The 26,499-nt window shown below is 37.6% G+C and overlaps 1 protein-coding gene across 4 annotated transcripts in view; it reads left to right on the top strand.

The window, feature by feature from the left end:
• PDE4D (phosphodiesterase 4D) overlaps nucleotides 1–23,781 on the top strand; it is a 369,603-nt gene extending 345,822 nt beyond the window's left edge. For all 4 annotated transcript variants that reach the window (XM_075021234.1, XM_075021238.1, XM_075021235.1 and 1 more), the window contains exons 7-15: nucleotides 6,318–6,411; nucleotides 9,956–10,128; nucleotides 11,116–11,214; nucleotides 11,304–11,468; nucleotides 13,232–13,331; nucleotides 17,110–17,264; nucleotides 17,788–17,910; nucleotides 18,409–18,591; nucleotides 19,180–23,781. In XM_075021234.1, coding sequence (XP_074877335.1) covers nucleotides 6,318–6,411; nucleotides 9,956–10,128; nucleotides 11,116–11,214; nucleotides 11,304–11,468; nucleotides 13,232–13,331; nucleotides 17,110–17,264; nucleotides 17,788–17,910; nucleotides 18,409–18,591; nucleotides 19,180–19,590 — 1,503 coding nt within the window. In that variant the 3' untranslated portion in view covers nucleotides 19,591–23,781. The remainder of the gene's footprint in view (nucleotides 1–6,317; nucleotides 6,412–9,955; nucleotides 10,129–11,115; nucleotides 11,215–11,303; nucleotides 11,469–13,231; nucleotides 13,332–17,109; nucleotides 17,265–17,787; nucleotides 17,911–18,408; nucleotides 18,592–19,179) is intronic.
• The last annotated feature ends 2,718 nt before the right edge of the window (nucleotides 23,782–26,499 follow it).

Raw genomic sequence — 26,499 nt, 5'->3', positions numbered from 1 at the left:
TCTGAACTAAATAATGCAAGTGGTGAATTAAATGACTAAAAATAATACAAGCATTATATTCAGACATGGCTGAATCTCTGATGCTTGCTTGTATTAGTACCTACTTTTATCACAGATTATTGTTTTAAAATAGAAACGTAAAACCCTCATTAGGTCATTGTGTCCGATTAGGTCATTGTGACCATTTTCTGATAATGCAGAATTGTTACAGTATATTCCTAACAGTCATCTGTGAAGAAATTGGATCCCATGAAGCTAGCTAGGTGGATTCCTTTCTCATTTACCAAAAAATAAGATGAATTCCATTCAGCTAAAAGTGAGGTATTTATTGTAATTTACCAGGAAGTATTTCCTGCATTTCCAGGCAGCTGCTGTCATGTTCCTACTTGCTAAATTAGAAAAATTCAATCACCAATACTCAAAAAATGTTCACTTTTAAAATTGATAGATTTTCTGCTAATTGAAGTTCAGCAGAGAGCATGGTAGCTGTAACTGATTACACATAGAAAAAAAAAGTCCTCTGTATAGACAGTGTCCTATACTGTCTGTAGACAATGATTTTAGTTAAGAAGCTAAATAGTACTTTAACACAATTTCAGTACAGTGCTTTTTGAGTTCACAGTGTACACATTATAGGAAAAATGTGAAGAGGCAAAGATCTGCTTTTTATGGCATCCAAAACAATGATTTAAAGTATTTATGAAATTCTAAGTAAGAATGAAACATCTTAGTCTCAAGAGATAATTAGGTATGTTTCTCTCCCTGACTAGACATATATTTCTGTAATTTCTGTGTGCTTCAGGCTGTACTTCATTATCTTCTGTTAATGATATTTTAGAGAATGGTTGTCATGTGGCGTATTTACCCCGGCTTTCATTGAGTATCATTCCGTGAAACAATGAGCACCACTATGACAATGCCAGGCTTAAAGATATGTACCTTGCTATAGCTTGTGTATAAAAACCAGTGCGTGATCTTAATACTAATTGAACACATGGGCTTCCAACCCAAACCTGTAGTTATTAAGAATGCTGTTTATGTGTTAAGAATGCTGGATAGTCTTGCATTGATAAGCAATATAAACAGAAGCCTTACATTAAATTATAAGGCTGGCCTATTTTAAGTTCCTTCTCTTTGTTTTTGTAGAATACAAGACTTTTCAAATCCAGTAAAATAACGTAGTTTATTCTTCTGAGTTACAGACGTCTTTTTTAAAATAGCATCAATATTTCAGAAACAAAATATAGTCATCTAAGTTCAATGTTCCAAGTATTGAGTGAATGTTCCATGGATGTATTCTACTCATGTAACCTTTTAGAAATGTTACCTAGAAAAGAGGCAGCCAGAATGATTGAAACTGGGATCTGTTGCCATGTGGGTTTGGGAGCCAGTGCAATGAAAGGCTCCAGGTGCTCTTGAGAATTTTGGTTCCAGCCTCCACTGGGCCTGAAGCTTGATTAACATTCAAACTGAAGGACAGGCAGGATGGGACCATTTGGTCCATTCCTACCTTTAGCCTCAGCTTCACCTTCTGTGCTGGTGCCAGAGGTTGCAGTGGAGGCAGCCTCTTTACAGTCCTTGGGATGCAGCACATCACCTGTTCAGGAACAGATAGCCTGGGTGGAAAAGGCCCGACCAGGACAGGGCATCTACACCAAGGGTGGTTCTGCATGCTTCCCCTCCCATCACAACTAACCGCAGGCTGCATGTTAAGCTTTCTGTTACTGAGTCAAGAATTTTATGCAAAAAATGTTAAATGTTCTAAAGTGCAATCAATAACCCCATATATATTAAGCACACAGCCCAAACTTTTTCATGGCCATGAATTGACTCTAGTTGGATCTTCACTATGTCTTTGGAGTTGAAATTGAAGTTTCTTCCTAGCAGAGATGCAAACTCTTCCCAAAATTGTATTAGGGCTCTGGTTGCCATCTGAGAACATGGTTACTGCAAAAGTTTGTCTTAAATTTTTCTATGTACCTTTGCTGACATCAGAAAAGTATCCTAGTTTTTCTCCAAAAATTCTGTGTGTACTTATCCTAGGTTGACAGCAGTAATATATATGCAGAGATATGCACACATTGGGCTTCAGCCCAGAAGGACCTAAACTACCAACCTCAATCCCTCATTTGTAACCTGTTCTTTGGACGTGACTACTATTTAGGAAACTGTTCTTGTCTCATTGATGTATGCACTTCTATTCTCATGTATTACAGTTCCCTATCAGACTTCCTAGGTTTTTAAAGGGAGGTAAAAGTACACCTATATTTTTGTCACTGGGAGATTTTTAATGTTACTTGAACATTGTGCCTGTGTTTGTGTTGTGGGCTCCCTCCCCACACTGAGAGTAGAATCATTAAAATCAATAGAAACAAATGAAATTTAAAAATTCTGCTTAAGGAAATATTTTTAGGAATTTTCTTCAGACAATACTTTACTGCTCTGCTTCTCTGACATCAGTATTCAGCAGTGAAGAACTGTGTAATTGGCTTAATGGACATTTTACAGCCTATTTCCAGGGGGAATTTCCTAGACTATAGTCAAGGGCTGTTATATTCTAAAGGAATATATATGTGTCATTTTTCCAGTATAACAGTGTCTAATCTTAATGTGGGAAAATCTTTCTTTCTGAGGAATAATACAAGATATGTGTAGATCAGCCAAAAAACTCTGCTTCCTCCCCATGCTGAGCTGACAATATCATAATAAAAGTCTATGGTGTAAGTGTTTATTAGTAACAAGAGTGTTTTGATGCCTTATGATTGATTTTCAACTGGGAAAGTATATGGCATTCGGATTTTTAAAATCCATATTTAAAATATTATCTTTAACATTTACTATTGGCGACAAAGTGGTTTCATGTCTTGTTTGGCTTGTTTTGAATAAAGTGGTAAAAGTTATTTCTGAGAGGACAAATGATGGGAGTATGGACAGTCTAGCCAAGTTTCAAGCACTTCAGAGGCATCTGCTGGGTGACTGAAACAGTGTTGACTCAACAGATGTAACAGAAACTTCTGATCTGCAGTAAGATCTTGTGGGAGCCATATGAGAGTTAGGCAGAGTTTCATTATAAAGTAATTGTGCAGGGATGTATATGTGGAAAGTTAACGCCCTTTGAAGCAGCAACTACATATGGGTGCACTTGGGCCGAAATGAAATCTTTGAGAAATAGGTGAAATCAGGAGAAAGTAGGGGCTTCGGGTTTGGTTTGGGGGGGGCGGGGGTGTGTCTTAGAAAAAAGGTATTTTTTTTTCCCCCAGAGGACAAGTTTTTAAACATCACAGGATGAAGTAACATACAGATACACTGAAACAGGGTGTAATCAACAAAAATGTCTGAACATCTTGATCACTGTTCATCTCTCTTGGGGGGGGGGTGTTCTCAAAGAGTGTTATTGTTCTGCATCAGAAACTGCTGTCTGTATATGGTCTTCAACTTCATCTGTTTCCATGTGGATGATGGTTGTAAAGCTTTGTCATATAATTAGAAAATCAAAACAGTTCTCTAAACTCCTGCTTAATCCAGATGTTTTCAAAATAAATGTCAATTAAAGTCTTGTTGCTGTGGCATAAGCAACATGTGAAAGAGCATGAGGAAATCACACTGCTACAATTCTTCAAAGACAAAGGCTTCTCTCATTGAATTTGCTGTCAGCAGGAGGGCATTGCAGAAGCTGGGGGACTTGTTTTACTATGCACCCATGTTTAGCAGCAACAGAAACTGTTCCGCAGGTTTCATGCTGATGGTTGAGCTTTTATGTTGTGGTGACTTATGGGGTGATGGGAGGTGGGAAGGCAAGGCTTTACATCAGACTAGTGGGGAATATAGCATTAGAAAAGACTGCCATGCACCTTCCATTTGTTGTGGACATCCATACAATAAATATTTAGTTGGAAATTCTCAAAGAATATATACTCCCTAAGTTCCACAAGGTGATTCCCAATATGCAATAACAAACATTCTCCCTGCTTACTCCCTGCAATTAAATTTATGAATTGGGGGGGGGGGGGGGGAAGTCCTTCCTATTCGTTGTGTCAGGTAGCTGCAGAAAAAGCATAGTGCAAACAAACAGTAATTCGTTCTCCTTTCAAAGCTGGGAAACTTTCAAGGAGAGTTCCTGAAGAGTACATACCAGTGGTGACTAGATGGTCTTTATCTAAAATGTGGAATGTGACCCAGTAACGTTGCTCTGCAGCAAAAATGGCATCGCAAAGTTGAGCATCATCTGAATCGGTTTACTAAGAAACAACCAGACAGACAAGGACCTATTTAGTTGGGATCCGGTGAACTAGCTGGATTAAATTAAGGAAGAGAGAATATTGGGTATACTGATGACATGCCTAGAAGTTAATGCAATTTTGTCAACTTCTGACACTTTATTAAGATTCCTAGACACGATATTTAATTTAAACCTGCAGTTTCTGGATACCATCTGGAGACAAGCCATTCTGTGAGATCTTCAGGTTTTGCCTTAAGTAATTCACTTTCTCACCTTTGTGGGTACAGAAGAAAAAGCATGCAAGTGTGAGCAAGTGTGACTTAAGTGTGTGTTAAAATAAAGACAGGCTTTTAAAAATACTCTTTAGGATTTTGGGACCAGTCACTTTACTGCTTGGCAAGCTTGACTTGTTTTATTAACATTTGACATTGGCAACAAACTTCAGACCTCACTATAGAGATTGATACTGGTTTCATACAGAATGTATAGCCCTGTAGTTCATAGTATGTGTAGCTGTATTTGCAGTATGGTTCTAATTTTCAGAAATGTGTTGAGCACTTGCTAGGACATGGCTCTATCTGAGATCAAAGCTGAGCCTTTGACTTGTGACTAAAGTAGGATTCAGTCTTTGTAGCTCAGGAACTTTCTGAGCTGATGGCATGTCAAGATGGCAGGAAAATGCAGTGGCTAATGGTTAGAGTGTTATATTAAAGGTAATTTTTATTTGGCACCCTGTGAGCAGTATGGTAATTGGTGACTTACAAAGACACTGTGAAGAAGATGGCACCTTTTGCTATGCAGGGCCTCTTTGAAGAAAGGGCTTTGATGATTCCAGTGGGATGGAAAGGAGGTGATTAATGTTTAGACTAGTGCTTTATCTCATATAGAATAATAAATTACTAGTTTTCAACATAAAGGAATGTTTGCAGGGATATATACTAAGGATAGCTATTGCTTGATGTTCACCCAGTTGTGACTTACAAGGTGAAAGGTGATTCTGAAAATGGCACAAATCATTTTGCTTTGTTAAGAGAAAAGATGAACTGAGAAATCTAAAAACAGAATTAAAGGATGGCACAATGGGAGGTAAAATTCAGTAGTGACAGATGCTAATTTGCATTGGCAAGAGTTGTTTGAATTGCTAATAAATATTGCTGAGTTCTATTTGTTGAGAACATCAAGGCGGAGCTATAGTCAATAAAAATGCATGTAAGATAGCTAGAGCTGTATTATGCAATAAACCTGTCAAACATAATGCCACAAGTTACCATTTAACCCTCAAGTCTAGAAGGATTCAAGAAAGGCTCAATGATGAGTATCTAATCAATTACACATTTTGTGGAATGTTAATATCCACTTCTATCCTACAGAGTGCCCAGAGTGAATAGCTAACTTAGAGGGAAAAGGAAGGTGTTTCCACAGATGGGTATTTTCTGTTCTGATGTTTCATACAGATACTGACAATTTTCTGAGGTTGTGGAATGGCCAAGTCATTGGACTGATCCAGTATAACAATTTTAAGTCAGAGAAAAAGACACCTAGCTTTATTCATATTGCTGTGTAGGAAATCAATAAGATATTTTGATTATTTTGAGCAGTGCTGTCAAATATATTTTAGTAGGTTAATGATGAGAGGTAAGGTAAACTTGCAATATTACAAAATGAATTGAAAAAAATGCATAAATAGATTAATTCAGAAATATGATAAGAAAACCCTAGTAGAGAAGGGGTCCCATGTAAATACATTTGTATTTTCTCTCCAAAATAAAATCAAAAAATTGAAAACAGTAATACTAACTATTTGTGTGTATACATTTGTTTTATAGTTTTCAGTTACTAGTAGGACCCTGTGCCTTAGTGATTGAATCACTGTGGAGTGTATTTTAGGAGGTTAAGAATTGTGTTGTCCAACCCATGAATAAGTTAGTAGGGTAGGTTGATGTTACATGTGATTTTTGCTTTCTTAGTTATCTTAGTTTAGTATATATTCTTAATGTCATGTCCTTTCCCAATTCTAAAGTGATTGCATTTTCTCATCCTAACTAAAATACATCTTGATTGCTAACTTTAAGTTTCTTTGTTTTGTTTTGTTTTCCAGTTTAAAAGAATGCTCAACCGGGAGCTAACCCACCTGTCTGAAATGAGCAGGTCAGGCAATCAGGTCTCAGAATATATATCAAACACGTTCTTAGGTAAGACTTACGATGGGAGTTAACCTTTCTGCCTTTTGTTTTTTTTATCTCTCTCTGGTCTGTGATAGAGCTTAAAAGCAAGCAGCTTTCCATATTAATTTCTGTTTCCAGAAACTACATTTAGTATCTCATGGTTCAGTGTTTGAACAGAGAGATCATGTTAGATCCATTTTCTCACAGCTCAGTTTGTTTGTGTATGTGGTTTCCCTGTGTATGTAATTAGAGATAACTGTTCATATACATATTTTCACATAACATTACCACTACTATATTGCTACATTATTAAGAAATTAATACATAATCAATTATTTATATGTTAAAAAGAATTCTTCCACTCTGTTTCCCTTCTGAAAGTTACCGCAAAGAGTTTTCAGTGTGCTGGAAGCACACATAACTTCCTAAACTCTCGTAGCACACAGTTCTGATGGTTTGGTATTCCCTGCCTGCACATGAGTGGGTGGATGGATATGACTAAGTCAACATTTGAACAGACCGCTGCCAGGAGAATTTGGAAGAGCCGCCTCAACAGCTTGGCATGGTGGGATGTGAGCATTAAAAAAAGCTTAACACAATATTGCAAAGAGTCTGGTTCCTCCTCTGCGGCTTTGCAGAAGGAAGTATATATTTTTTTTGCTAAAACTGGTGAAAACGAATAAAACTTGAAGATAAAGACAATATACCAATGTCAAACATATTTTGAGCAAAACACCATTGGTTCCTAAAGACTGTGCTTTTAAGGGGAGGCACAGCTGAGTACATCTAAATTAGGATAACAAGTACTTTAAAAAGCACCAGTCGTACATGTTAAGGTACATCTTGTTTTATTTGTGTGAGATACTATAGCTGGTGCTTTTTGTGTTTTTTGGAAGAAGTGGGGTTCTTAAAGTACATTTTATCCTGCCTGTCACCATATCCTAAATGGATTGATTAATATGTCTGTTTAGTTTACCCATGATTGCAGTAGTGTGCCTGAGCACTGCAGCACAGCAGGGCTTCAGACAATAAGAAGAAAGGGATGAGCTTCTGTCATGGAGAAGCAATACTGCACAGCTTCAGGAGCCCTGAAAGTCACAGTGTACAGTTGCCTGAGAAGATGACCCACAGGCTGAAAAGTCTGAGATACCAGTTTCTGCTTGCATTTACTTGAAAACTTAAGGCTCATTTTGACAGGGTAAGGAAATGGATCTGTCAGCCTTTCACGTCAGTCTTGAGCAAAAAGAGGGCTGGAAAGGCAATCGCTTAGTTACTGAGCCATGGGTACTGTTTTGTGGCTGCATGAAAAACTAGGATACTTAAAGTTGTAGGTGCAAGAGGAATACAACACCTCATCTACAGAATTATTGCTTAAATAGAGTATTTTCAAAATACTCGGTCTAAGTATGTAGGTTCTGAGCAACAATGTGAAGAGGGAAAACATTCTCTCCATAGAAAATGTCAATGAGTCTAGTTAGTTAATTTTTTTAATACATAATGTATCTCCTGAACATCTAGAGACTTTCTCACATTTCAGTGTTAGGAACATGTCATGAGAAAACAAGTTTTTCTGTTCTTATTCTTAAAAAAAATAAAATTGTTTTCCCAAGTAGGGCTGTATGACATGTATGAAGTTATTCATAATGATAACAAATATATTCCTTGTGTAAGAATAAGACTCCTACATTGAGTATAATAATATGCAAGGTTTTTGTTTTTCAGTGTCATTAACCTGTTTTCCTGTGAACAGAAAATCTGAGAGAACCTGCCAATGAGCATAGCATAACCAGGATCAAAATGGCAAGCTGTCTTTTCTGGATGTTCAGATGGGCGCAGGATCCTTTGCCCTGTGTGCTCATAGTTACAAAAGCAGAGGCAGTCCCATGGAATTCCTCTGGAGATCTAAAGTCGTTCAGACAGACATTTCCTTTCACTTGAGTTAATCTGACAGCTTGGTTTACGAACCTCCCTTTGATGGGTCTAAACTTTGTGCATATGACTGAAACCATAAATATCAAAGCAGGAACACGAGTCACTGCTCCTCATCTGTTGTCGGTTTGCACCAGTCAAGAACTGCAGTGCTTTGCCTCCCCCTTTTCTTGATTGTCCCTGTGAGGAGAGTGGTGAAGTATGGTGGGGGCAATTGGGGAACTCGGTGCTGCAGGCTAAAGCTTGATGACATTTCCACAGTCTCTTCTTCTCTGTGATTTGTTTGGAATTTGAGGCGTCCAGTAAATGTGGCTGCTAAAGGGTAATTAAAAAAATGGGAAGAAGAAAGGCAGTGAAGAAGCAAACACAATAACAATCTGGTAATTGTGGACTTGCTATCCTTGTCTGGTTTCAGTGTCTTTATTGAAAGTGACTATTGCAAGAAGGAAAAAATAGACATGTTTTAAAGAGCTCAAATTTTCTTTCTTTCTTTCTTTTCTTTTTTTTTTAGTTTCTTTTGTTCTAAGGTGTTTTTTACATCATAGTTTTTTGCTAGGCTCCTATGTTAGAAACATCTGTTCTGGATTTTCCTGGTTTTGCTGGAATATTTCTTGAGGACTAGAAAAGGTGCAGGTACTTTTTGGCAAAGAAGAGGTAATTTGGAGGGAGTCATTAAAACTCTATGCTGAAATATAGTATGAATAAAAAGAAAAAAAAATTAATGCAAATTCTTAGCAGTTTTGGCAGGAGAGTCCTTTGTTGCACTAACTTGGGTTTCTTTGGGGACCATGGATGTCAGCAATGCCCCACACCCCCATACCATTTCTGCAGCAGTCAGCTGGCAATTCCCTAAATATACTTTACTCTCAAGTTTAATCCTTGTCTGAAGTTTTGCTGGCACATACGTTGATGAGGTATATGAAGTGATGCCGATGATACTGCTATGGAGGCAAAAGCCCATAGCAAAATATTGGGTTTTAGCAAAACAGCCCTTTTGTCATTATTACTTACTCTGGTTGGGAGGTGCAGAAATGCACTGCATTGCTGGCGTGAACTGCCTCTACATCCAAAGCGCTTGCAGATGTAGCTGGCAAAAGGCTTTCTGAGTTGTACAGTGTCTTAACACAAACAGGAGCAGTCCCCAAGTATTAGGTCCTTCAAGTCCTGAAAATGTTTTGTAAAGGTTTATATGAGATACTGTTTTGATTGTTTTTGAAATGCCATTTCAGAGAGTGTTTTTCCTGGAAAAGAAGAAATTTTAAATTTTCTTGTGAAATGGAAGTTTAGAACTCTGTTCAGTTGTAACAGCATTTTTATAATGAAAGGATTGCCTCTTTCTACAGCACTGGGGCTGCAGGAGAAGTGGAAAATAGACAATCACAAGTCACTTATAAAGCCAGTTCAGAGATAATGAGGCAATTTGTAAAATAGAGATCTCCTTATACTGAGTTACAGGTCTATGTTTATCTTTTCTGTTTTTATCGCTCTTGATAAGAAGTATCTGTTGCAAAGTCTCCAAACATAAAAATAAAAAAAAGTTTTGTTAAGAATTACAATATTCATAAGATGCAACTCAACAGTGAATTTTGTAATATTTGTAATACCTTTAAAAATTATTCTCTGTTTCTTCATTCTTTTGAAGACAAACAACATGAAGTTGAAATCCCTTCTCCAACACAGAAAGAGAAAGAGAAAAAGAAGAGGCCAATGTCCCAGATCAGTGGAGTCAAAAAACTGATGCACAGCTCCAGCCTAACTAATTCCAGTATTCCCAGATTTGGAGTTAAAACAGACCAAGAAGATGTTCTTGCCAAGGTAGAGAATATATAAATCCTTGAATTTAAACCACTGAATTAAAATAGAGGACTTGTCAGTATTATTCCATCATCTGCTTATAACCAGTGATTTCAAGCTGTAGCACTAAATGCTGGTCTCGCTTAAAATAATATAAATTTGGTGAAGTGGAATAATAACAAGTAAAATCAGAATCGGGCCATAAAGGTTAACTTCTATGTGAACAGGATTTCAGCTGGAGATGGAATGTAAATTACCATTTGTGTATGCATTAATAAAGCTGCTTATTCTTAAATAATACCTGAAGAATGAAGAGTAAACATACCATATACTGTCACAGGAATGAAAATACATAGGAGCCCTATGTTTTTTTAAAAGGTACAATTGGTATATAGCATTAGAATATCCTTGCAGGTCCTGTCTTTAGCTTTATCATTTTATGTACGTAATTTGTGTTTCTGTTTTTAGTGTCATTTCCTATGATTTTTGCACTAGCAGCTAACTAGTTGGCAATAATGTCAAACTGGTGTAAAGTGATTATTCATTTAATTTTAGAGTTTTCCATTTTGAAATATGCCTATCCTTATGTTTTCAGAAATCGCCCCCATTATTTGACAAGTGTTTCTGAGAACTAGGGAGACAGCAGCAGAACTGCAGCATCTCTGGAGGTTTCCTCCTTGCCAAGCTCTGCTGTCACTGGGCAGTGAGATAGCAAAGTGTGTCAGTTCAGCTCATTCAAGATACTGTAGCATATTTCCCTCTGGAGCAATCCGTTTATGAGGCACTCTTTCTGGCTTAGTGAATTAAAATCTGAAAAGTTGGTAGCTGAGAATTCAAATATTGCGAGATTAGTAGCAGCAGCTTTCCCCGTTCCAGAGTTTAGCATATAACTTTCATAGCGGTAAGGTTTGAATCTTCACAGGTCTGCTGTGTGTAGCTGTTTCAGTCAGAAATAACTGGAATTTGTGTGTTAGGTTTCAACATGTTTGTTTCTTGGTTCTGCTCTAGGAACTAGAAGATGTGAACAAATGGGGCCTTCAGGTTTTCAGAGTAGCAGAGTTATCTGGAAACAGACCTCTGACAGTCATCATGCACACCATTTTTCAGGCAAGTAGCAGCAGCCGTGCTGCTTTTTGCTTATTTTAGGGATTCTTCTGTGCTTTGTAATCTTAATTGTTTCTCTTTTCCTTTTCTAGGAACGGGACCTGTTAAAAACGTTTAAGATTCCAGTTGATACTTTAATAACTTACTTGATGACCCTAGAAGACCATTACCATGCAGATGTGGCATATCACAATAACATACATGCTGCAGATGTTGTTCAGTCAACCCATGTCCTGCTATCAACCCCAGCATTAGAGGTAAACTATGCTGAGGTGGGAAAGAGGCAGGCATGAGAGAAAGGGACATACTAAGACTCTTCTATAAATACCTTAGTTTCTGCAATATTTTTAAAACAAATCTTAACATTTCATTCATTTCATGAATTCTGCTCTTTTATAGATATTTTGTGAAGATCAAAGCCTTATTTACATGTAAATATTGTGCAGAAATTGTCACATGTTCTTTTAAATCATACAGATTTGTCCTGTCATAACCTTTTTCATCGTAACACAATGCATAACTTGTTTCCACCATCTCATTATTAATACTACATTCTGTTCTGTCATTATTTCCCATGTGGGTTTCTTGCTGACCACTATTAGTGGAATAGCTTAGGAAAGATAGTGATAAAAAGGGATTCCCTCAGTAGAGCCTTTTGGTTTTTATTTTTTTTATCTTGTCCATATTCATTCTGGTCCTGAAAGGCTACTTTTGTGTTTGTTTCAGTTAAACCACGACAGTTTCTCAGGCAGAGTGGAATATGTACTAAATTTTTATTGGACTATCTTTTTTCTTTTTTTTTCATAAATATTTCAAAATTGTTTGGAAAAGGATAACATTTCATATGTTCTTTTCTGAGGAATTCTCGTGTTGGAAAGTGAGTCAGTCTTTGAAGTAGAAGGAAGTGGAGGAAAGATGGAGATTACTTTCCCTTTATTAAGCACAATTTGGGTCTTAGTATAGCAAAAATTGATACATCCCAGTAGATTGTTGGAAATAGGCAGATAAAGCAAGCACTTGAAATTTTAGTAGTTCAGAAGGATTTGCCCTCATTTTCAAGGAGGACTGCATTTTGACTCTTTTTCATAATGACCAATCTTTCACGTTACTGAATGCTTCTGCTTTACTTTCTTCTTGAAAAGAGCATTATAAGTGGACCTTAAGACTGTTAGCAGGTCTCGATCCTCCAAGACTTGGGAATTCTCTTGGGAAAGATTTTATCTCAAGAAGAAAAATCAGATTATGTTCTTAAATCACCACTGGCTTTACCAAACAGCTGAAGTGGTCATCAGTAGCATTTTCGGTTTTTTTCCCAGATGAACTGTTTTTCATGGCCTTGTTCTTAGCAGAGCTTTAGCCAGTAAAATAGCAATGTCTGCCCAGTGCCACTGCTGACCTACGCACTTCTGAGCTGTTCTTGATCAATTATGAAAGCAATTTTATAATGTGGATGCTTGTGACAACAGGGGACTGGGCTCAGTGACATGCCAGGTCCATTGCAGTCCTCTCTTCCTATCATCCTAATAATCTCATACAGAAGAAAAGTCAGTAAATGTTAAGTAAGATGCCTTGTAGTCTGTCACCATTATCTTTAGCATCATTTAGGAGATGTGCGTCTTTCAAGTATAGGACAATACGTAGGAATCAGGCTGAAATTTTTAACTTCAATTTGTGCTATAAGTTAGAAAACTGTACTTAATGATCTGATCTGTATGTAATGATCTAATAAAAGTGGATTTATTTACAGACTGAAGCTGAAAAAGCTTCAGTTATGGAAAGTACTGAAGCTGTCAGTGTGAAGTAAGGATCATTTTACGTTGGCAAAACTTGAAATATTTATGAAATTCTACATAATTGACAATTATACAAAAGGTTGTGATAGTCCGTATGTAAAATCTGTTGAGATCCGTGATATATTTCAAATACATTTTGCTGGTTCAGATCTAGATTCAGAGTCCTTTTTATTGAAAATACTTTTTCATTGTTTAGTGATTGTCATTTCTGTTTCATGATTTTGTAGGCAGTTTTCACTGATTTGGAGATTCTTGCTGCAATTTTTGCCAGTGCAATACATGATGTAGATCATCCTGGGGTTTCAAACCAGTTTCTTATCAACACAAGTAAGTTTGATGTTCAGCGATTTTCTCAAAAATTTGCTGCAAGATCTGCACATAGCACCTGAAAAATACACAGTTCATTCCTTGTTTGCTTCTGTCTGTAACTTTTCTCAGTAAATAGATAGGTGTTTGTATTTTAACCTGGTTATTATTTTGCATTTCTTGTAACTTTAAAATAATTTACATAGTACCCCCTAGCAAGAATTACTAAGACATGAACTATAAACCTGGCACTGTTTCACTGTATTGGATGTGGCCCCTTCTGGAAGTCAGTTGGTTTACATTAAATAAATAAAGATGTAGGAGAAAAAGATGATTAAATAAAAAAAAAGGAAGACAGCAATTTATGTGTTTGTATTGGAAATGTATGATGTGACCAAGGATAGCCATACATTTTTAAGAAATTCAGAAAGCAAGTTTATTTTTAGCAAGAAGACAGGCCCATCTTTGTCTCTCCCTGGCTGCTGTACTTGGTTTCTGATCTCTAGACACTCACGCCTTGTGGACTGAATTTTCTTAGCCTGTCCCTGCAGGGGACATTTTTGGGTTTTTTGGGTTTTGGTGGGGGTGTTTTTTGATGAGTCTCTTGCTGGCACTCCATGTGTGGAGGAAAAAAGCCCTAATGAAATGAGACCCTAATGTCATCTCCAAATTTGAAACCTAGTGTACTTGTTCTGCATTCCTCAAGGCTGTTCTCTGCAGCATTGCATGAACCTCTCCCCCCCTCTTCATTCTTCTACTAGAAGAAAAACAATCTTAGCTTTGTTGGACCTGATCATGACACGTTTACTGAATGGCCCGTTGCCCCATTGTAACCTGCTTTGATTTCAGTGGCGTATGTTACTATTATAAGTGGGTAGCACATTGTAGGGTCAGTGCAAGTTCCGTCATACGATGTTACTTCTTTTGCCATCTGACAACTTCTCCTCTTATGATAACTGACCCAGAAATGCAAAAGCTGAAATAGTACTAATAATCCAAGCACATAAGAGGAAAAGGCTACAGAAACAGAAACATACCTAGGGTTGTTTATTTGACCCATCTGGTTGCACATTTGTAGATACTGTCATTCCTGCACTTGGGTTAATCTATTGCGCTGGTGCTAAAATAGCATGACCCCAAATCAGCAGTACAGTTTGAAGAAGGGAGCTCCTCTTCTGACTAATTGCTGCTGTATGTTCAAATAAGACCTCTGCTCCAGTTTAGCCTGCATCTAATTTTACTTGCCTTAATGGCCTGAGGGCCACCCTGTAGCGAAATTTGATTTGATGACTCATCTGCATGGAGGAGGATTGGGATTAACTCTAGATTTCTGCTGCTTTATTGGTAACCAGTACAGTTCAGCAGCATGGTATAGGAAGGGAGCGAATTAAGCTTTGTGCGCAAAACAGCGTGTAATACCTGAATTCTTAAGAGTGGGCATATGTAAGTAAAGTTTTTATTTGTTTAATCAGAAATTGAGTATCGGGATACATTCATGGCTCTGAGGTGCTGTGGGGAAACCACCAAGTTGTTTAGGTTTAAGTAGGATGACTGGCTAGTTGAAGGGACCAGTAGTGATACATAGAGCTTTCACTTTTAGGTAGACAGTTGAAATTCAGCTAAGTTAGGAGTGATTCTGATGCTGCTTATTTAGTGGTTCAGAAGAAATGTCTTGTTCTTCTCAGTTCAGCTTTTGATAGAGAAGGCTGCCAGGTCAATCAAGTAACTAACTGGAACTGCTGTTGCCAAGCTGAAGGAGACAAAGGGGATTTTATCCTTTTTGATTTGTTCTGTGTACAAGGAAGAAACTGTAGGGACAGAGACAGAGATAAAGACCACCTAATTCAGGTCTCAAATCCTACATTTTCCTAACTTTTAGAAGATCATTTGCTTCCACCTAGGTTTGTTTTCCAGTGAACCATACAAAATATTAACATTTCAGTAAGAAGTATAAGAATACATTTTAAAAAAGCATAATAGACTTAAAGTTACATAAAGTATGTATATATTTGCCATATTTCAGCTTATTCTTTGTAATTACTCACACGTGATATTTCTGAATATTATTTCCCTATTTAAGGATTTAAAGTCTATTACACAGTTGTCTAAAAATCTGATCCCTCTTGAATGCTATTAAAGAACAAACAAATATGGATTGTATTAGCATCAGAGGAGATGCTTATTTGATCACTGTAACTCTGTCCTTCCAGACAAATACTTTTGAAGCTTATAATGTGTTACAGAGATTACCATTACCAAGGGGGAACTTCCTTCCATTTCCACCTCCATTACAACATTGAGCATGTTTTAGCTCTGTCTGTAGCTCCAGCCCTTCCAAAGTATTTTGGCAATGTTGAGTGTTTTGCAGTTGGGGCTCATCAGAAGGCTGTTTGAAAGGGAAATAAACTAGCGCCTGTGTTCTGTGTAAAAAAAATAACAAGTAGACAAGCTTTGTAAATTTTCTGTGAAAGATGAAAGAGAGATCATTTGATCTTTTTCCTTTTTCTGTTTGGTTTTGCTGCCGTCAGGATAAGGAAAGGTAGAGGAAGTGTTTCCTTATTCAAAGGGTTGATGTATTCAAGACAGGAGAGGAAAATAGCAGGAGAATGGATAATGAGACTAATGAATTCTGAGGAGCAGAGCTTTTATAGGCACCCCTTTGAGCCAGAGGGATTTTAAAACAGAGCTGCTGTAAAAGAAGATAAAAGTGGACACAGAGTAGAATAGACTGACGTATGGTTAGACTTAAGATAGAACAGCTGTAATAAATAGAAGTTAAGATCACACATGACAAGTGTGATTGCTTAAAAACTATTTGTTTTTTATGACAGATTCATTTGTAAGCTGTGTCTTAAAACATACACAAGCTGACTGCGTGTTATCCCCAGGTAGAAGCTAAAGCTGTGCAGAAAATTGCTGTAACTGCTTTTATTTGTCAGAGCTGGCTGTTAAGCAGGTCTAAGCAGACAAATGCAGACCTTGCATGTATGCCTTAGCCCAGGCATTGCTAGGAAGCTGTATGTTATTCTTGGGAGGGACAGAGTCAAGAATACTTCTGTTGGAGAAAGCAGCATTACAGCATCAGGCATTGACCATGCTCAAGTATGAGGCAGTAGACAAGGCCACTACTTGCATTTTCAACCCACGTGACCCTCCAAGAAAAAGACCAGAAGCGTAACTGTTACCATCCTACCAGCCTTCTTTCAAAATAGCAAGTTGTCATGGACTAATGACCCATAGGCCTAATTGGGTAGGTGTCCGAGAGCCTTAGCTAACTGCAGAAGGACATGGTTTGAAAACAAAGATGCGTGCTCTCTGCTTGACCTGCAGCAAAGCCTCAGCTGTGTATTCCCAGGTCTGAGTGCTGGATAGCTGCAGCTTGACTTAAACAATGGAATTTTCGTAGTCATGGTGGAGAGAGGCGTGAGAAAACATCAGAGTGTGTTTTAGTTTAGGTGTCTTTGTGCATATAGTATTTTCCATGTGACCTCATACAGATAGGAAAATTCAGGTATTCTGAAAAATACCTTCCTTGTATTTTTTCTAACTTGCCACTCCAGACACACGTACATGCTTCACTGCAAAATGTTTTCTTTATTTTCCTCAACATACTTTGCCTTGATTTGTTAAGATGTTCAATCACTAATTCTGTAACTTTTGACACTGTGTGAACTACAGGAACTCTGCTTCTAAAAGTTCATCTGTAAATCTTGTTACGAAAGTAATGAATTTGAAAAATTTTAAGGGATTTGGTAGAAGCAGAGGCTTTAGTAACAGTGCTGTGCGATTGTTATTGCAGACTCTGAACTCGCCTTGATGTACAATGACTCATCAGTACTGGAGAATCATCACTTAGCTGTGGGCTTCAAGCTGCTGCAGGAAGAAAATTGTGACATTTTCCAGAATTTGACCAAAAAACAGAGGCAATCATTGAGGAAAATGGTCATTGACATTGTGAGTTCTGCTTGAGAGTCTCTCTTCCATAGTGCTAGCAAATTGAATAATGAAGCACAGAAGCATTTTTATGATAAATTACATGTCGTTAGACCCATAACCGATGAAGTAAAAGTTTGAAGTTTTATTCTGTCTTATCCAAACATGAATAGTGGGTTCATTTCAGTTTCAATAAATATCTGTACCTTTTTAGAAGGTATACAATCCTGCTTCAGGCTGTTTTCATACTGACATGTATGCCATTTCACCACCACAGTTAGAAATTTGCTACTGAATTCATGATGAATTTAGGTTGATCTGTTCAGAATCAGATAATCCTGAACAATCATTTTATCATATTCTTAAAATAACCAAAATGAAAACTTAACTATTTTGGACACTAATGACACACAGGACTCAGACTTTTATAGTTTATTTAGACACAGGAGTTATGGGTTCCCCCAGAACTGTTTATGTGTTCAAAGATTTTTTTAAAAATCAATAGAACAATTTATGTAATATTCATTTATTTGTTTCTTTCAAGGTACTTGCAACAGACATGTCTAAGCATATGAATCTATTGGCTGATTTGAAGACTATGGTTGAAACCAAAAAAGTGACCAGTTCTGGTGTCCTGCTTCTTGATAACTATTCAGACAGGATTCAGGTAAGAAAATTCATCTGCAGATGGTCACTTTTATTAACTTACATCCTTAATAACATTGGCCTGCCCATTCACCAGCATGGGTTAGATCAGCTGTCCATTCTCACACCGTGACTCACTACCTTCCTTCTATATCCTTTTATGTTTCCTACCTGTGAAATACTTAGGTACTGAGTGTCCTCTCTGAGAGAGTAACTAGGTGCTAGAGTACATCTTGACTAAATGAGGCTTTGGCCTTCCCTCCAAATTATCAGCACCTGGTTGGTCTTTCCCTCAAAGATTTTCTGTCCCTTATACAGGCAGAAGCAGCAGAAGCAAGGTAGTTCATGGCTATTACTTCAAGTGTGAAAAACACCCAAGCAGATAAGTTTTTGCTTTTTAGAATACATCTTGCACTACATATATTTTCAAGATTCTGTTTCACAGCCACCAAAAGTGTAAATGGAAAAGGAGCTGTTTTTCTCCAGAGTAATAACACCACAGGTGTTCAATCTATTTTAGGTTCTTCAGAATATGGTGCACTGTGCAGATCTAAGCAATCCAACCAAGCCACTCCATCTCTACCGCCAATGGACAGACAGAATAATGGAGGAGTTTTTCCGTCAAGGAGATCGCGAAAGAGAGAGGGGAATGGAGATAAGTCCCATGTGTGATAAGCACAATGCATCTGTAGAAAAATCACAGGTAATTGATTTGAGTAGGCAGTTAAATAACACAGTGTGACATTTTAACAGAAAAGGATGGTGCATAGCCATGTTTTAATTTCTGAATGCACTATTTCCCTTTTTTCATTCTAGTTAATTAATTCAGCTTGTGAGTAGTGAGGGGAGCTGAGATTTTTACTGTGAAAACACAGAGCATGGCAGTGTGTTTGCTGAAGGGATTCCATCACTGTCATGACCTACAATGTAGCATGCACATCAAAAGAGAGTATTGTACAGCTGCTCATTAGGGTTTCCTTCAAAAACAGAATTAAATATAGGGCAGCTGTTTGGCTCACTAGATGCAGTGGAGTTGTTTGGAATGAACAGTTCATTTGAAAGCCAAATCCTTTCCAAGTCCTTATCCAATATCCTGAATCAGACTTTTGAAATGTAGAAGACCCTATTTACTATATAAACCAGCATGGTTTCCTTTCAGCCACCAGTAAGGGTAGTGCATTTAGTGTATCTTACTAGCATTATATTTCACATACTTTGCATGACTTACAGGCATAGTTGTTTATTTCTTTGTGAATAAGAGGTCATACTTATTTTGTATTATTTGAAATAGGTGGGTTTCATAGACTACATTGTTCATCCTCTGTGGGAGACGTGGGCAGATCTCGTTCACCCAGATGCCCAGGATATCTTAGATACACTGGAGGACAATCGAGAATGGTACCAGAGCACAATCCCTCAAAGTCCCTCTCCTGCACCTGATGACCAGGAAGAGGGTAGGCAGGGCCAAACTGAAAAATTCCAGTTTGAGCTAACACTGGAGGAAGATGGTGAGTCAGACACCGAAAAAGACAGTGGAAGTCAAGTAGAAGAAGACACCAGCTGCAGTGACTCCAAGACCCTTTGCACCCAGGATTCAGAATCCACTGAAATTCCTCTTGATGAGCAAGTAGGGGAAGAAGTAGAAGAAGAGGAGAACCAGACAGAGCCTTGTGTGGTAGAAGACCATTCTCCTGACACGTAACAATGAAGACTCAGTCTCTTTCTCTGTTGCCCTCTCCCTTTCTTTTCTTCTTTCTCTCTGTGGGGTTTTTTTTGTTGTTTTTTTGGTTGTTGTTTGCTATTTAATTAGGTAATGGTTTCCAAAGTGTATGTCATATGTTACAACCATGGTCACAACTCACTGTCATCTTGCCAGAATGTTTGTTGATCAAAACTGACCTTGATGACTCAGTTTGGCACTCAGGAATATTGTAACCAGAATTTTCACCTCCATGGCATCAGAAAGCGCGGGGATAACATCCATAAACTACATTTTAATAAGCTCTCCATTTGGCAGATTGATTAAATAAAGCAAATGTTTTCAGAGGAGTACCACGTGCCAACTGAATGCTGGTATGCTTTGATAGTTTTTGAATTCATTGTATTTCAAAAGCAAAGCATTGGATAATGTTCATCATGAGAGGAAACAAAATAAACTGAGGTTCCTTCTGGAAAACAAAGTGCACATAAGTGACGGGACACAAGATGATTCTGTTACCAATAGGAAGATGAGCTGTGGAAATTGCATAAATTTCTAATTTCCAGTCTTCCTAATACGTGACTGAAAAAAGTGTGATCCAGTGAGTTGCACTAACCTCTGCAATTTGTATAGTATGCAAAAGAGAGATCTTTTGTAGAGCTTACTTCTATTATTAAATGTACTGAGGTATTCTATTTAAAGAAAAACACTTTCAGACTTCATCTGCCACTAGTTATTTTTTTTCCAAAGACTAACTTGTAAGTTTTCAGTACAAATCTGTGCTACACTGGATAATACTTCTAGGTTTTTTTCCTTTCCTTCTGTTTTTTGCACCTTATAATCTCATGGTAATATTGACCTGTAAGTCTATTATTTTATATATTAGTGAGTTCCATGAATATCTTTATGTTACATAAAACTCTTTCAGTATGATAGCTTTTTGTTCGTTTGTTTTCCATCACAATCTTCCCAAACGTATTAGAGGAACTTAACTTGTGCTTTTGCCCTCATAGTGGACTGATCCTGCGAATTCTGTCTTACTACAAGAAGTGGTCCCAGTGATACCAACTGGGACCAGTAAGCTGTGGATTTGCAGGACTAGAGCCTGTAAGAAAGGTAATGAATTGTCATCTTAATACGAAAGCAGCTCTTCTTCTCTACTAGTAAAATTCATCCCTCTGAAACATGTTTCCAGATCATTTTTGGCTGGGACCTATAGACTGCTAAGTCAGAACAGGCTAATACAATATAAGGAATATTTGTTCTGGTGAAAAAAGCATTAATGTAATATTTCCAATTTTGACTCTCTTAATAACTTTTTATCTATGTCAGCTATCTGGTTAAACGATTTGCTAATCTGAGATGTGTACAACATAAAAATAATGATTAGCTTTATTTTTTTGTGTCTTTGTTGCAAGAAGAGCCAGGTCAGTCTTGTCTTTCTATGTTTTTAAGTAAATAAGCAATGCATCATGAGAATTGTAGTTCACTCCACATTATTTCAATCTCAGATCTTTTCATCCCTTATCCACCTTGTGCTGAGGGAATCCTGCATTTCAGTTTGATTGATACTGAAAGCTTCTGTAATTTGGAAAGTTAAAGGGAGGTAGGAGTTCATATTTGTCATTTTCCAGTCCTGTTGTTTGGTCACGTGAAAGAAGAAAGAAATCTATTTCCTCCACTTTACTCTTTATTAAAATTGTAGTTTTGAGCATAGAAGGTGGGAAATAGTTGCCTAGGGAAGGTAGCAGACTCCCACTCTGTAAAATTCTGGTAAAATGACAGTATCAAAATGATTCTTTACAAAAGATAGCAACACCCATTACTTCCCCTTTGGATTCATTTTGTAGTAAATTTGCAACTATGAATACAGAGGATTTTTTAAGTGTCTGAGATCTAGAATAAAAACCTGTTTAAAAACAATTGGCTAATAATTCAGCTTTTAAATGCATTTTGCATTCTTCTATATCCAGGTCATAGTTTTCTCTACCTTTAGCTCTCACAGGGCCTTAGCACAGAAGATGCTGAAGGAGGAAATAGAATGAAGAGAACTTACAGGTTTTTTTCAGGTTTTGACTGGGTTTTTTTTGTTCTTCATCATTTCTTCCTGAACCTGCTCCATCTAAAAATCCTTTCAAACCCCAAGAGTGCCTGGAACCTTAATAATGGAGAAGCAATATAAATTCCAAAATAACCAATAGGGATGTGGAAAGGTTTTGTATCTGCACTATTTGAAAGTAAATGAGAAGAATAACCATATGGAGATACATATACATACATGTGGACAATCAAATAATTGAGAATTCTATCATTTCTTAGAACTGGGGATATAATGCACTGTACAATCTTTTTTCCTCTTTTGCCAAAGTGTGTTTTAGCATTGTACACTGCTTTAAAACAATACAATTTACAAGTGGCTTTATGTGTTCTGAATATTTTTGCCATAAGTAAATGCAGTGAGTGGGTATTGAGTGGGGGAAAAAAGAAAATTCACCTTGCTTATAACAGTACACTTTAGCTTGCAAGTTACTGTACTCAATAATGCTGTATTTGAATTAAATTGTTTTGTGTCATTAAAAAACAATAATGAAAGAATATAGATAGAAGAAAAAGCATCCTGAAGTTTAAAAAAACTTGAATGAAATGGATTTTACAGAAGGCTTTGATAGTTCTTTTCAAATGTATTATTTATTTTATTTGTGCCATGCATTTTTCTCACCAAATGACCTTACCTGTAATACAGTCTTGTTTGTCTCTGTTTACAACCATGTATTTATTGTAATGTACATACTGTAATGTTAATTGTAAATTATCAGTTCTTACTATAACATCATCCTTGTCAGGGTGGTGTTGCTATCTTTGGAAACTCTTGGTGAGAGAATGATTATTGTGTATACATATTCCTTGTACATTTTTTTCTCCTGTAATATATTCAGTGTCACCTTAGAGCTTGTTTATGGAAGATTCAAGAAAAGTATAAAATACATAAAGATATATCAATAAAAAAAGCTGCAGGTCTTTGGTCCCAGGGCTGTGCCTTAACTTTAAACAATATTTTCTTCTGTTTTGCTGCATTTGAAAGTAAGGTAGCTGTGGGGCTAGGGCTGGGCATTTCTACCATATTTTTAGTTGCTAACTGATGGGGTTACTTGTACAAGCTAATATGCATGATACTACAATGAGCTTTCATTCATGACCCTACTGGAAGTTCAAGCTTTTCCAGACATCTGGCAATATAATTGTATTGCCTGTCTGATTGTCTTTTTACAGGCTATCATCAAGGATTGTTGCAGCCTTTTTTTGCTCCTAAAAAAAAAATAATTGATGCTGTATTTCAGTACTGATTTGCACTGAAACAGCTTTGGAAAGCATCTCTAATAAGCATTTGATTTTAATGCATATTGGGAAATGGAGTGATCAGAATTAAAAGGGTATAACTCATACACTTTTACAATTGTCTGTAATATCCCTTCTTTATTTAGTAGCACAAATTATCATTGTATAAGCAGAATCCATAAAGTAGGGCAGAAGACAACTTTAATCTTGGAAATGCTTTCCAACACCAATATTAGTGTTATAAGCAGCCAAAGTTTTATTTTATATAGATGTATCTAAGGCTTTGTACAGGTGTGTGTAGCATAATGCACTAGATCTACAGGAGAGTGGTAAAGCTTTAGATCAGTAACACTAGTATTAGGTTTGCAGGTTGGACTGAGCATCTCTCGCTGTTTGACTTGGCATGTTGTCACTTGTCAGACTACTCAGAGCTGATACCAATGAATTTGCCAGAGTGGGGTAAATACCTCCTCCATTCCAGCGATGCCCAGCCCTTGTAGCATGTGACTTCTTTGTGAAAGGAGAGATTCTTTTTTGAGGAAAAACAGAGCCTCCTTTTTGACACAAACTGTAGATTTTAGCAGCCCTGGCCCAAAGGAGATCGATTGCTTTTGTTTTAAATGGTATAAAAGGGACACTATAACAACAGAAATCCTGAACAATTTTTTGTTATTGTTTTAGTTTGATTTTTCCTTTGGGGATGTCTTGAGAGTGGCAACTTGTGTGAACATTGCACATGACTATTCTTTCACTGGTTTCTTAGCCTCTCTTACAGCCTATGGGTTAGTACTGTACATCAATACCTTCATATGAAATTTTATATGCAATGGAAATAAAAGCATGGGTTGATTCTGCCTAGTTACTGTATTTGATTTTCTTTTGCAAGTTAATTTTTTTTTACATACATCCCATCTTAAGAGAAAGCATATTTCCAGAATAATTTGATTACTCTGTTTTTGTCGTCATACTGTTTTGCATAGATAACACAAAATAAAGTGGGGGCAAATCAGAAAAGTCAACCAAATGTGGTACTTCATAAAGAAGTCTAATCCATGGAGGTGCTATATAGTTATATAGAAAGGTGTTTAATCTCAGTTTCCAGGAAATTTTACTATTGCCTTCAGTGGCAAAAGCAGCCTATCCTGAGAAAATAAAACTTCAGCTTTAAAGAAACTAGAAGACTATAGATTGCCTAGAGGAGCAATACCCTGGGATACCACAAAGAAAAAAAAAAAAAGAGCACCATAGTTAAATATTGACCAGACAATCTCTGCTCTAAATGGATGATTAAAAGAAATTCTTTTTTAAAATAAAAATCACAAAAGACTGCTGTTGCCTTGAAGAACAACTGTGGTCTTAATGCAGGTCCAGCTCTTCAAGCAGCTTTCACATACCTCTCCTTGATCAGAGTGAGGGTTTTGTTGTTTGGGGGATTGCTTGCTTAACCGAAAATAGTTTCTGATAGAATTTTTTTGTATTCAATGTCCCTTTTTTCCTTAAGTCTGTTAGATCCTTCTTTGGTTTGGGGTCAGTTTGCAAAGAGTACCAATCCGTAGGACTCCTTTTTAATCACACCTTGGTGGCAGAAGCGGCTGCTAAGTGCTGTGCTGGGAGGATGAAGGATGCTGCGCTCAGCATGGCGGGGCCGATAAACCAGGTGGTGCCTGTTGCTCTTGGCAGGCTCATCCTCACGTGTTCCCAGCGACCCTAATGGGAAAATGGTTTGCATACATCATGGTTATTATGAAGGGAAACAGGAATCCCAAATTCTTGATGGCACTACCAAAACCTTCTCAGTAAGGATCTTGGGTACCATAGCTGTGCATGTGGTGAGCCTGAAGCTGGCCAGGATTAGCCCACTGCTTCCTACATCCTCTGGCAGTACTTTTGTCAGTCTCTGTGCTTGGCATTAATGTGTCAGAATAGGCAAGTTTCAGAGCAAAACCAAAATTGATCCCCTGTTTCACTGCAACTAGCTGCTGCTATAGGAGTTGAATGTATTTTTTAATGACCGACTCCTCTATTTCCTAATGAGACAAATAGTCTGAATAGCTGGAACTTCATTTGCTTGATCTCTCTGCTGCACTGAAAACAAGTCACAGCTGCTAGCACACACAGTGTTTACTAGAATGACCAGCCCAATTTCTCTACCAGCTGTGAATAATTTTGCTTAGTTTTTTCAGGAAGAAAAAAAAAAAACCCAGGAATGAAAAATTCAAATATGTTATAAAAGCCTTTAGTTAGTTCAGTTTAGTTTAACCTGCAAGGTAAAGAAAATCCCCAGCTTCCTCCTGTCAAACTGCTTGAGCAATCTGCAAAATTAGTAAAGAGGGAGAGGAAGTCCAAACAGAAATCAGAATGACAAACTGGGAACAAAACCTGGTCAGGGAGAAGCACCCTCTAGCTAAAATAATCTCATTTTGTCAAAGGCAATCCCACGGCTTAGATATGGACATTAGGAGAACTGAGTTTGAGTGTGATTCTGTCTCAGTTCCCCAGGTTCAAAGCTGTATTTTTTCCTTCTCACAAATCAAGTATTTGGAGGTCCTTGGAGTTACTGTGGTAGTAAGAACTATGTATGTATTTAAAATGGACATTTAGAAAATAAAGAATTGTTTGATACAAAGCAGAGTTCAGCACAGCTTTAAAGACTAAAAATGTGGGATGACTATCACTGCTAAACAAGCCCTTAGCATGGGAGGAGGAGGAGGAGGGTGACGACATCATACCTGAGTAAACAGCCCTTGGTGAGAGGGAGAAGGTACAGGACGCATGGCCCCAGATAGCATTAACTGTCTAGTGCTGATGAGCTGTGCAGACAGCAAATGCAGATCAGAAACTCAGCAGTCACACTGCATGGTTGGTTACGTCCAAATATTGAACTTCTCACTCCTACCAGCCCATAACCTGTCCTCCAGCATCCATGGTGTTCAGACACGTACAATATCAGCATCTCTAATATGCAGCAGAGACCATTGTTTAGCTGAAGAAGGCTGGAAAAAGAGGTTATGCAGCACATAGTAATCAAAGTACAGTTGGCATGTGTGTTGTACATGTGTAGGACTTGGCTTACAGCAAATGCCTGTAAGCCATCATTACCTGGGGCTAGACAGAGACAGTTAAAGGTGGCGTAAAAACTTCAGTACCTTCTGATACTTGAAACTCTCCAGAAAACTAATAGTTCAAATCTCTTGTAAACGTAAAGTTTTCAAAATCTTGACTGACCGCAGCGTTGACCAAACTAAGACCTGTGCATAGCCCATTGCATTCTCAGACTGTGGTTAGTGGTTTACATTGGCTGTCCTGACCGCGGCTAGGGGTAGACCTCCTAAACTGTGGTGTTGATTGAAGTCTGATACAAAGCCTGCTTGATACAAGGGATCACTTGAGTGCAGGGACACTGAGCAGTGCCCCTCCCCTGAAGAAAAGAGCAGGGCCAGCTGATGTAGAGCTGCCTTTATAATCCATGTGGCTGTGGACCTCCCATGGCACCTGGGTTTGTTAAAGGGTCTCACATAAAGCAGTTCTTGGTTTTAGGCTCTTTGCAATGGCGTGGAAAGAACAGAAGCGGCCCGT

This window comes from Buteo buteo, chromosome Z (assembly GCF_964188355.1).
Source record: "Buteo buteo chromosome Z, bButBut1.hap1.1, whole genome shotgun sequence".
Taxonomy (NCBI): domain Eukaryota; kingdom Metazoa; phylum Chordata; class Aves; order Accipitriformes; family Accipitridae; genus Buteo; species Buteo buteo.
This window is presented reverse-complemented; position numbering and strand designations above follow the sequence as displayed.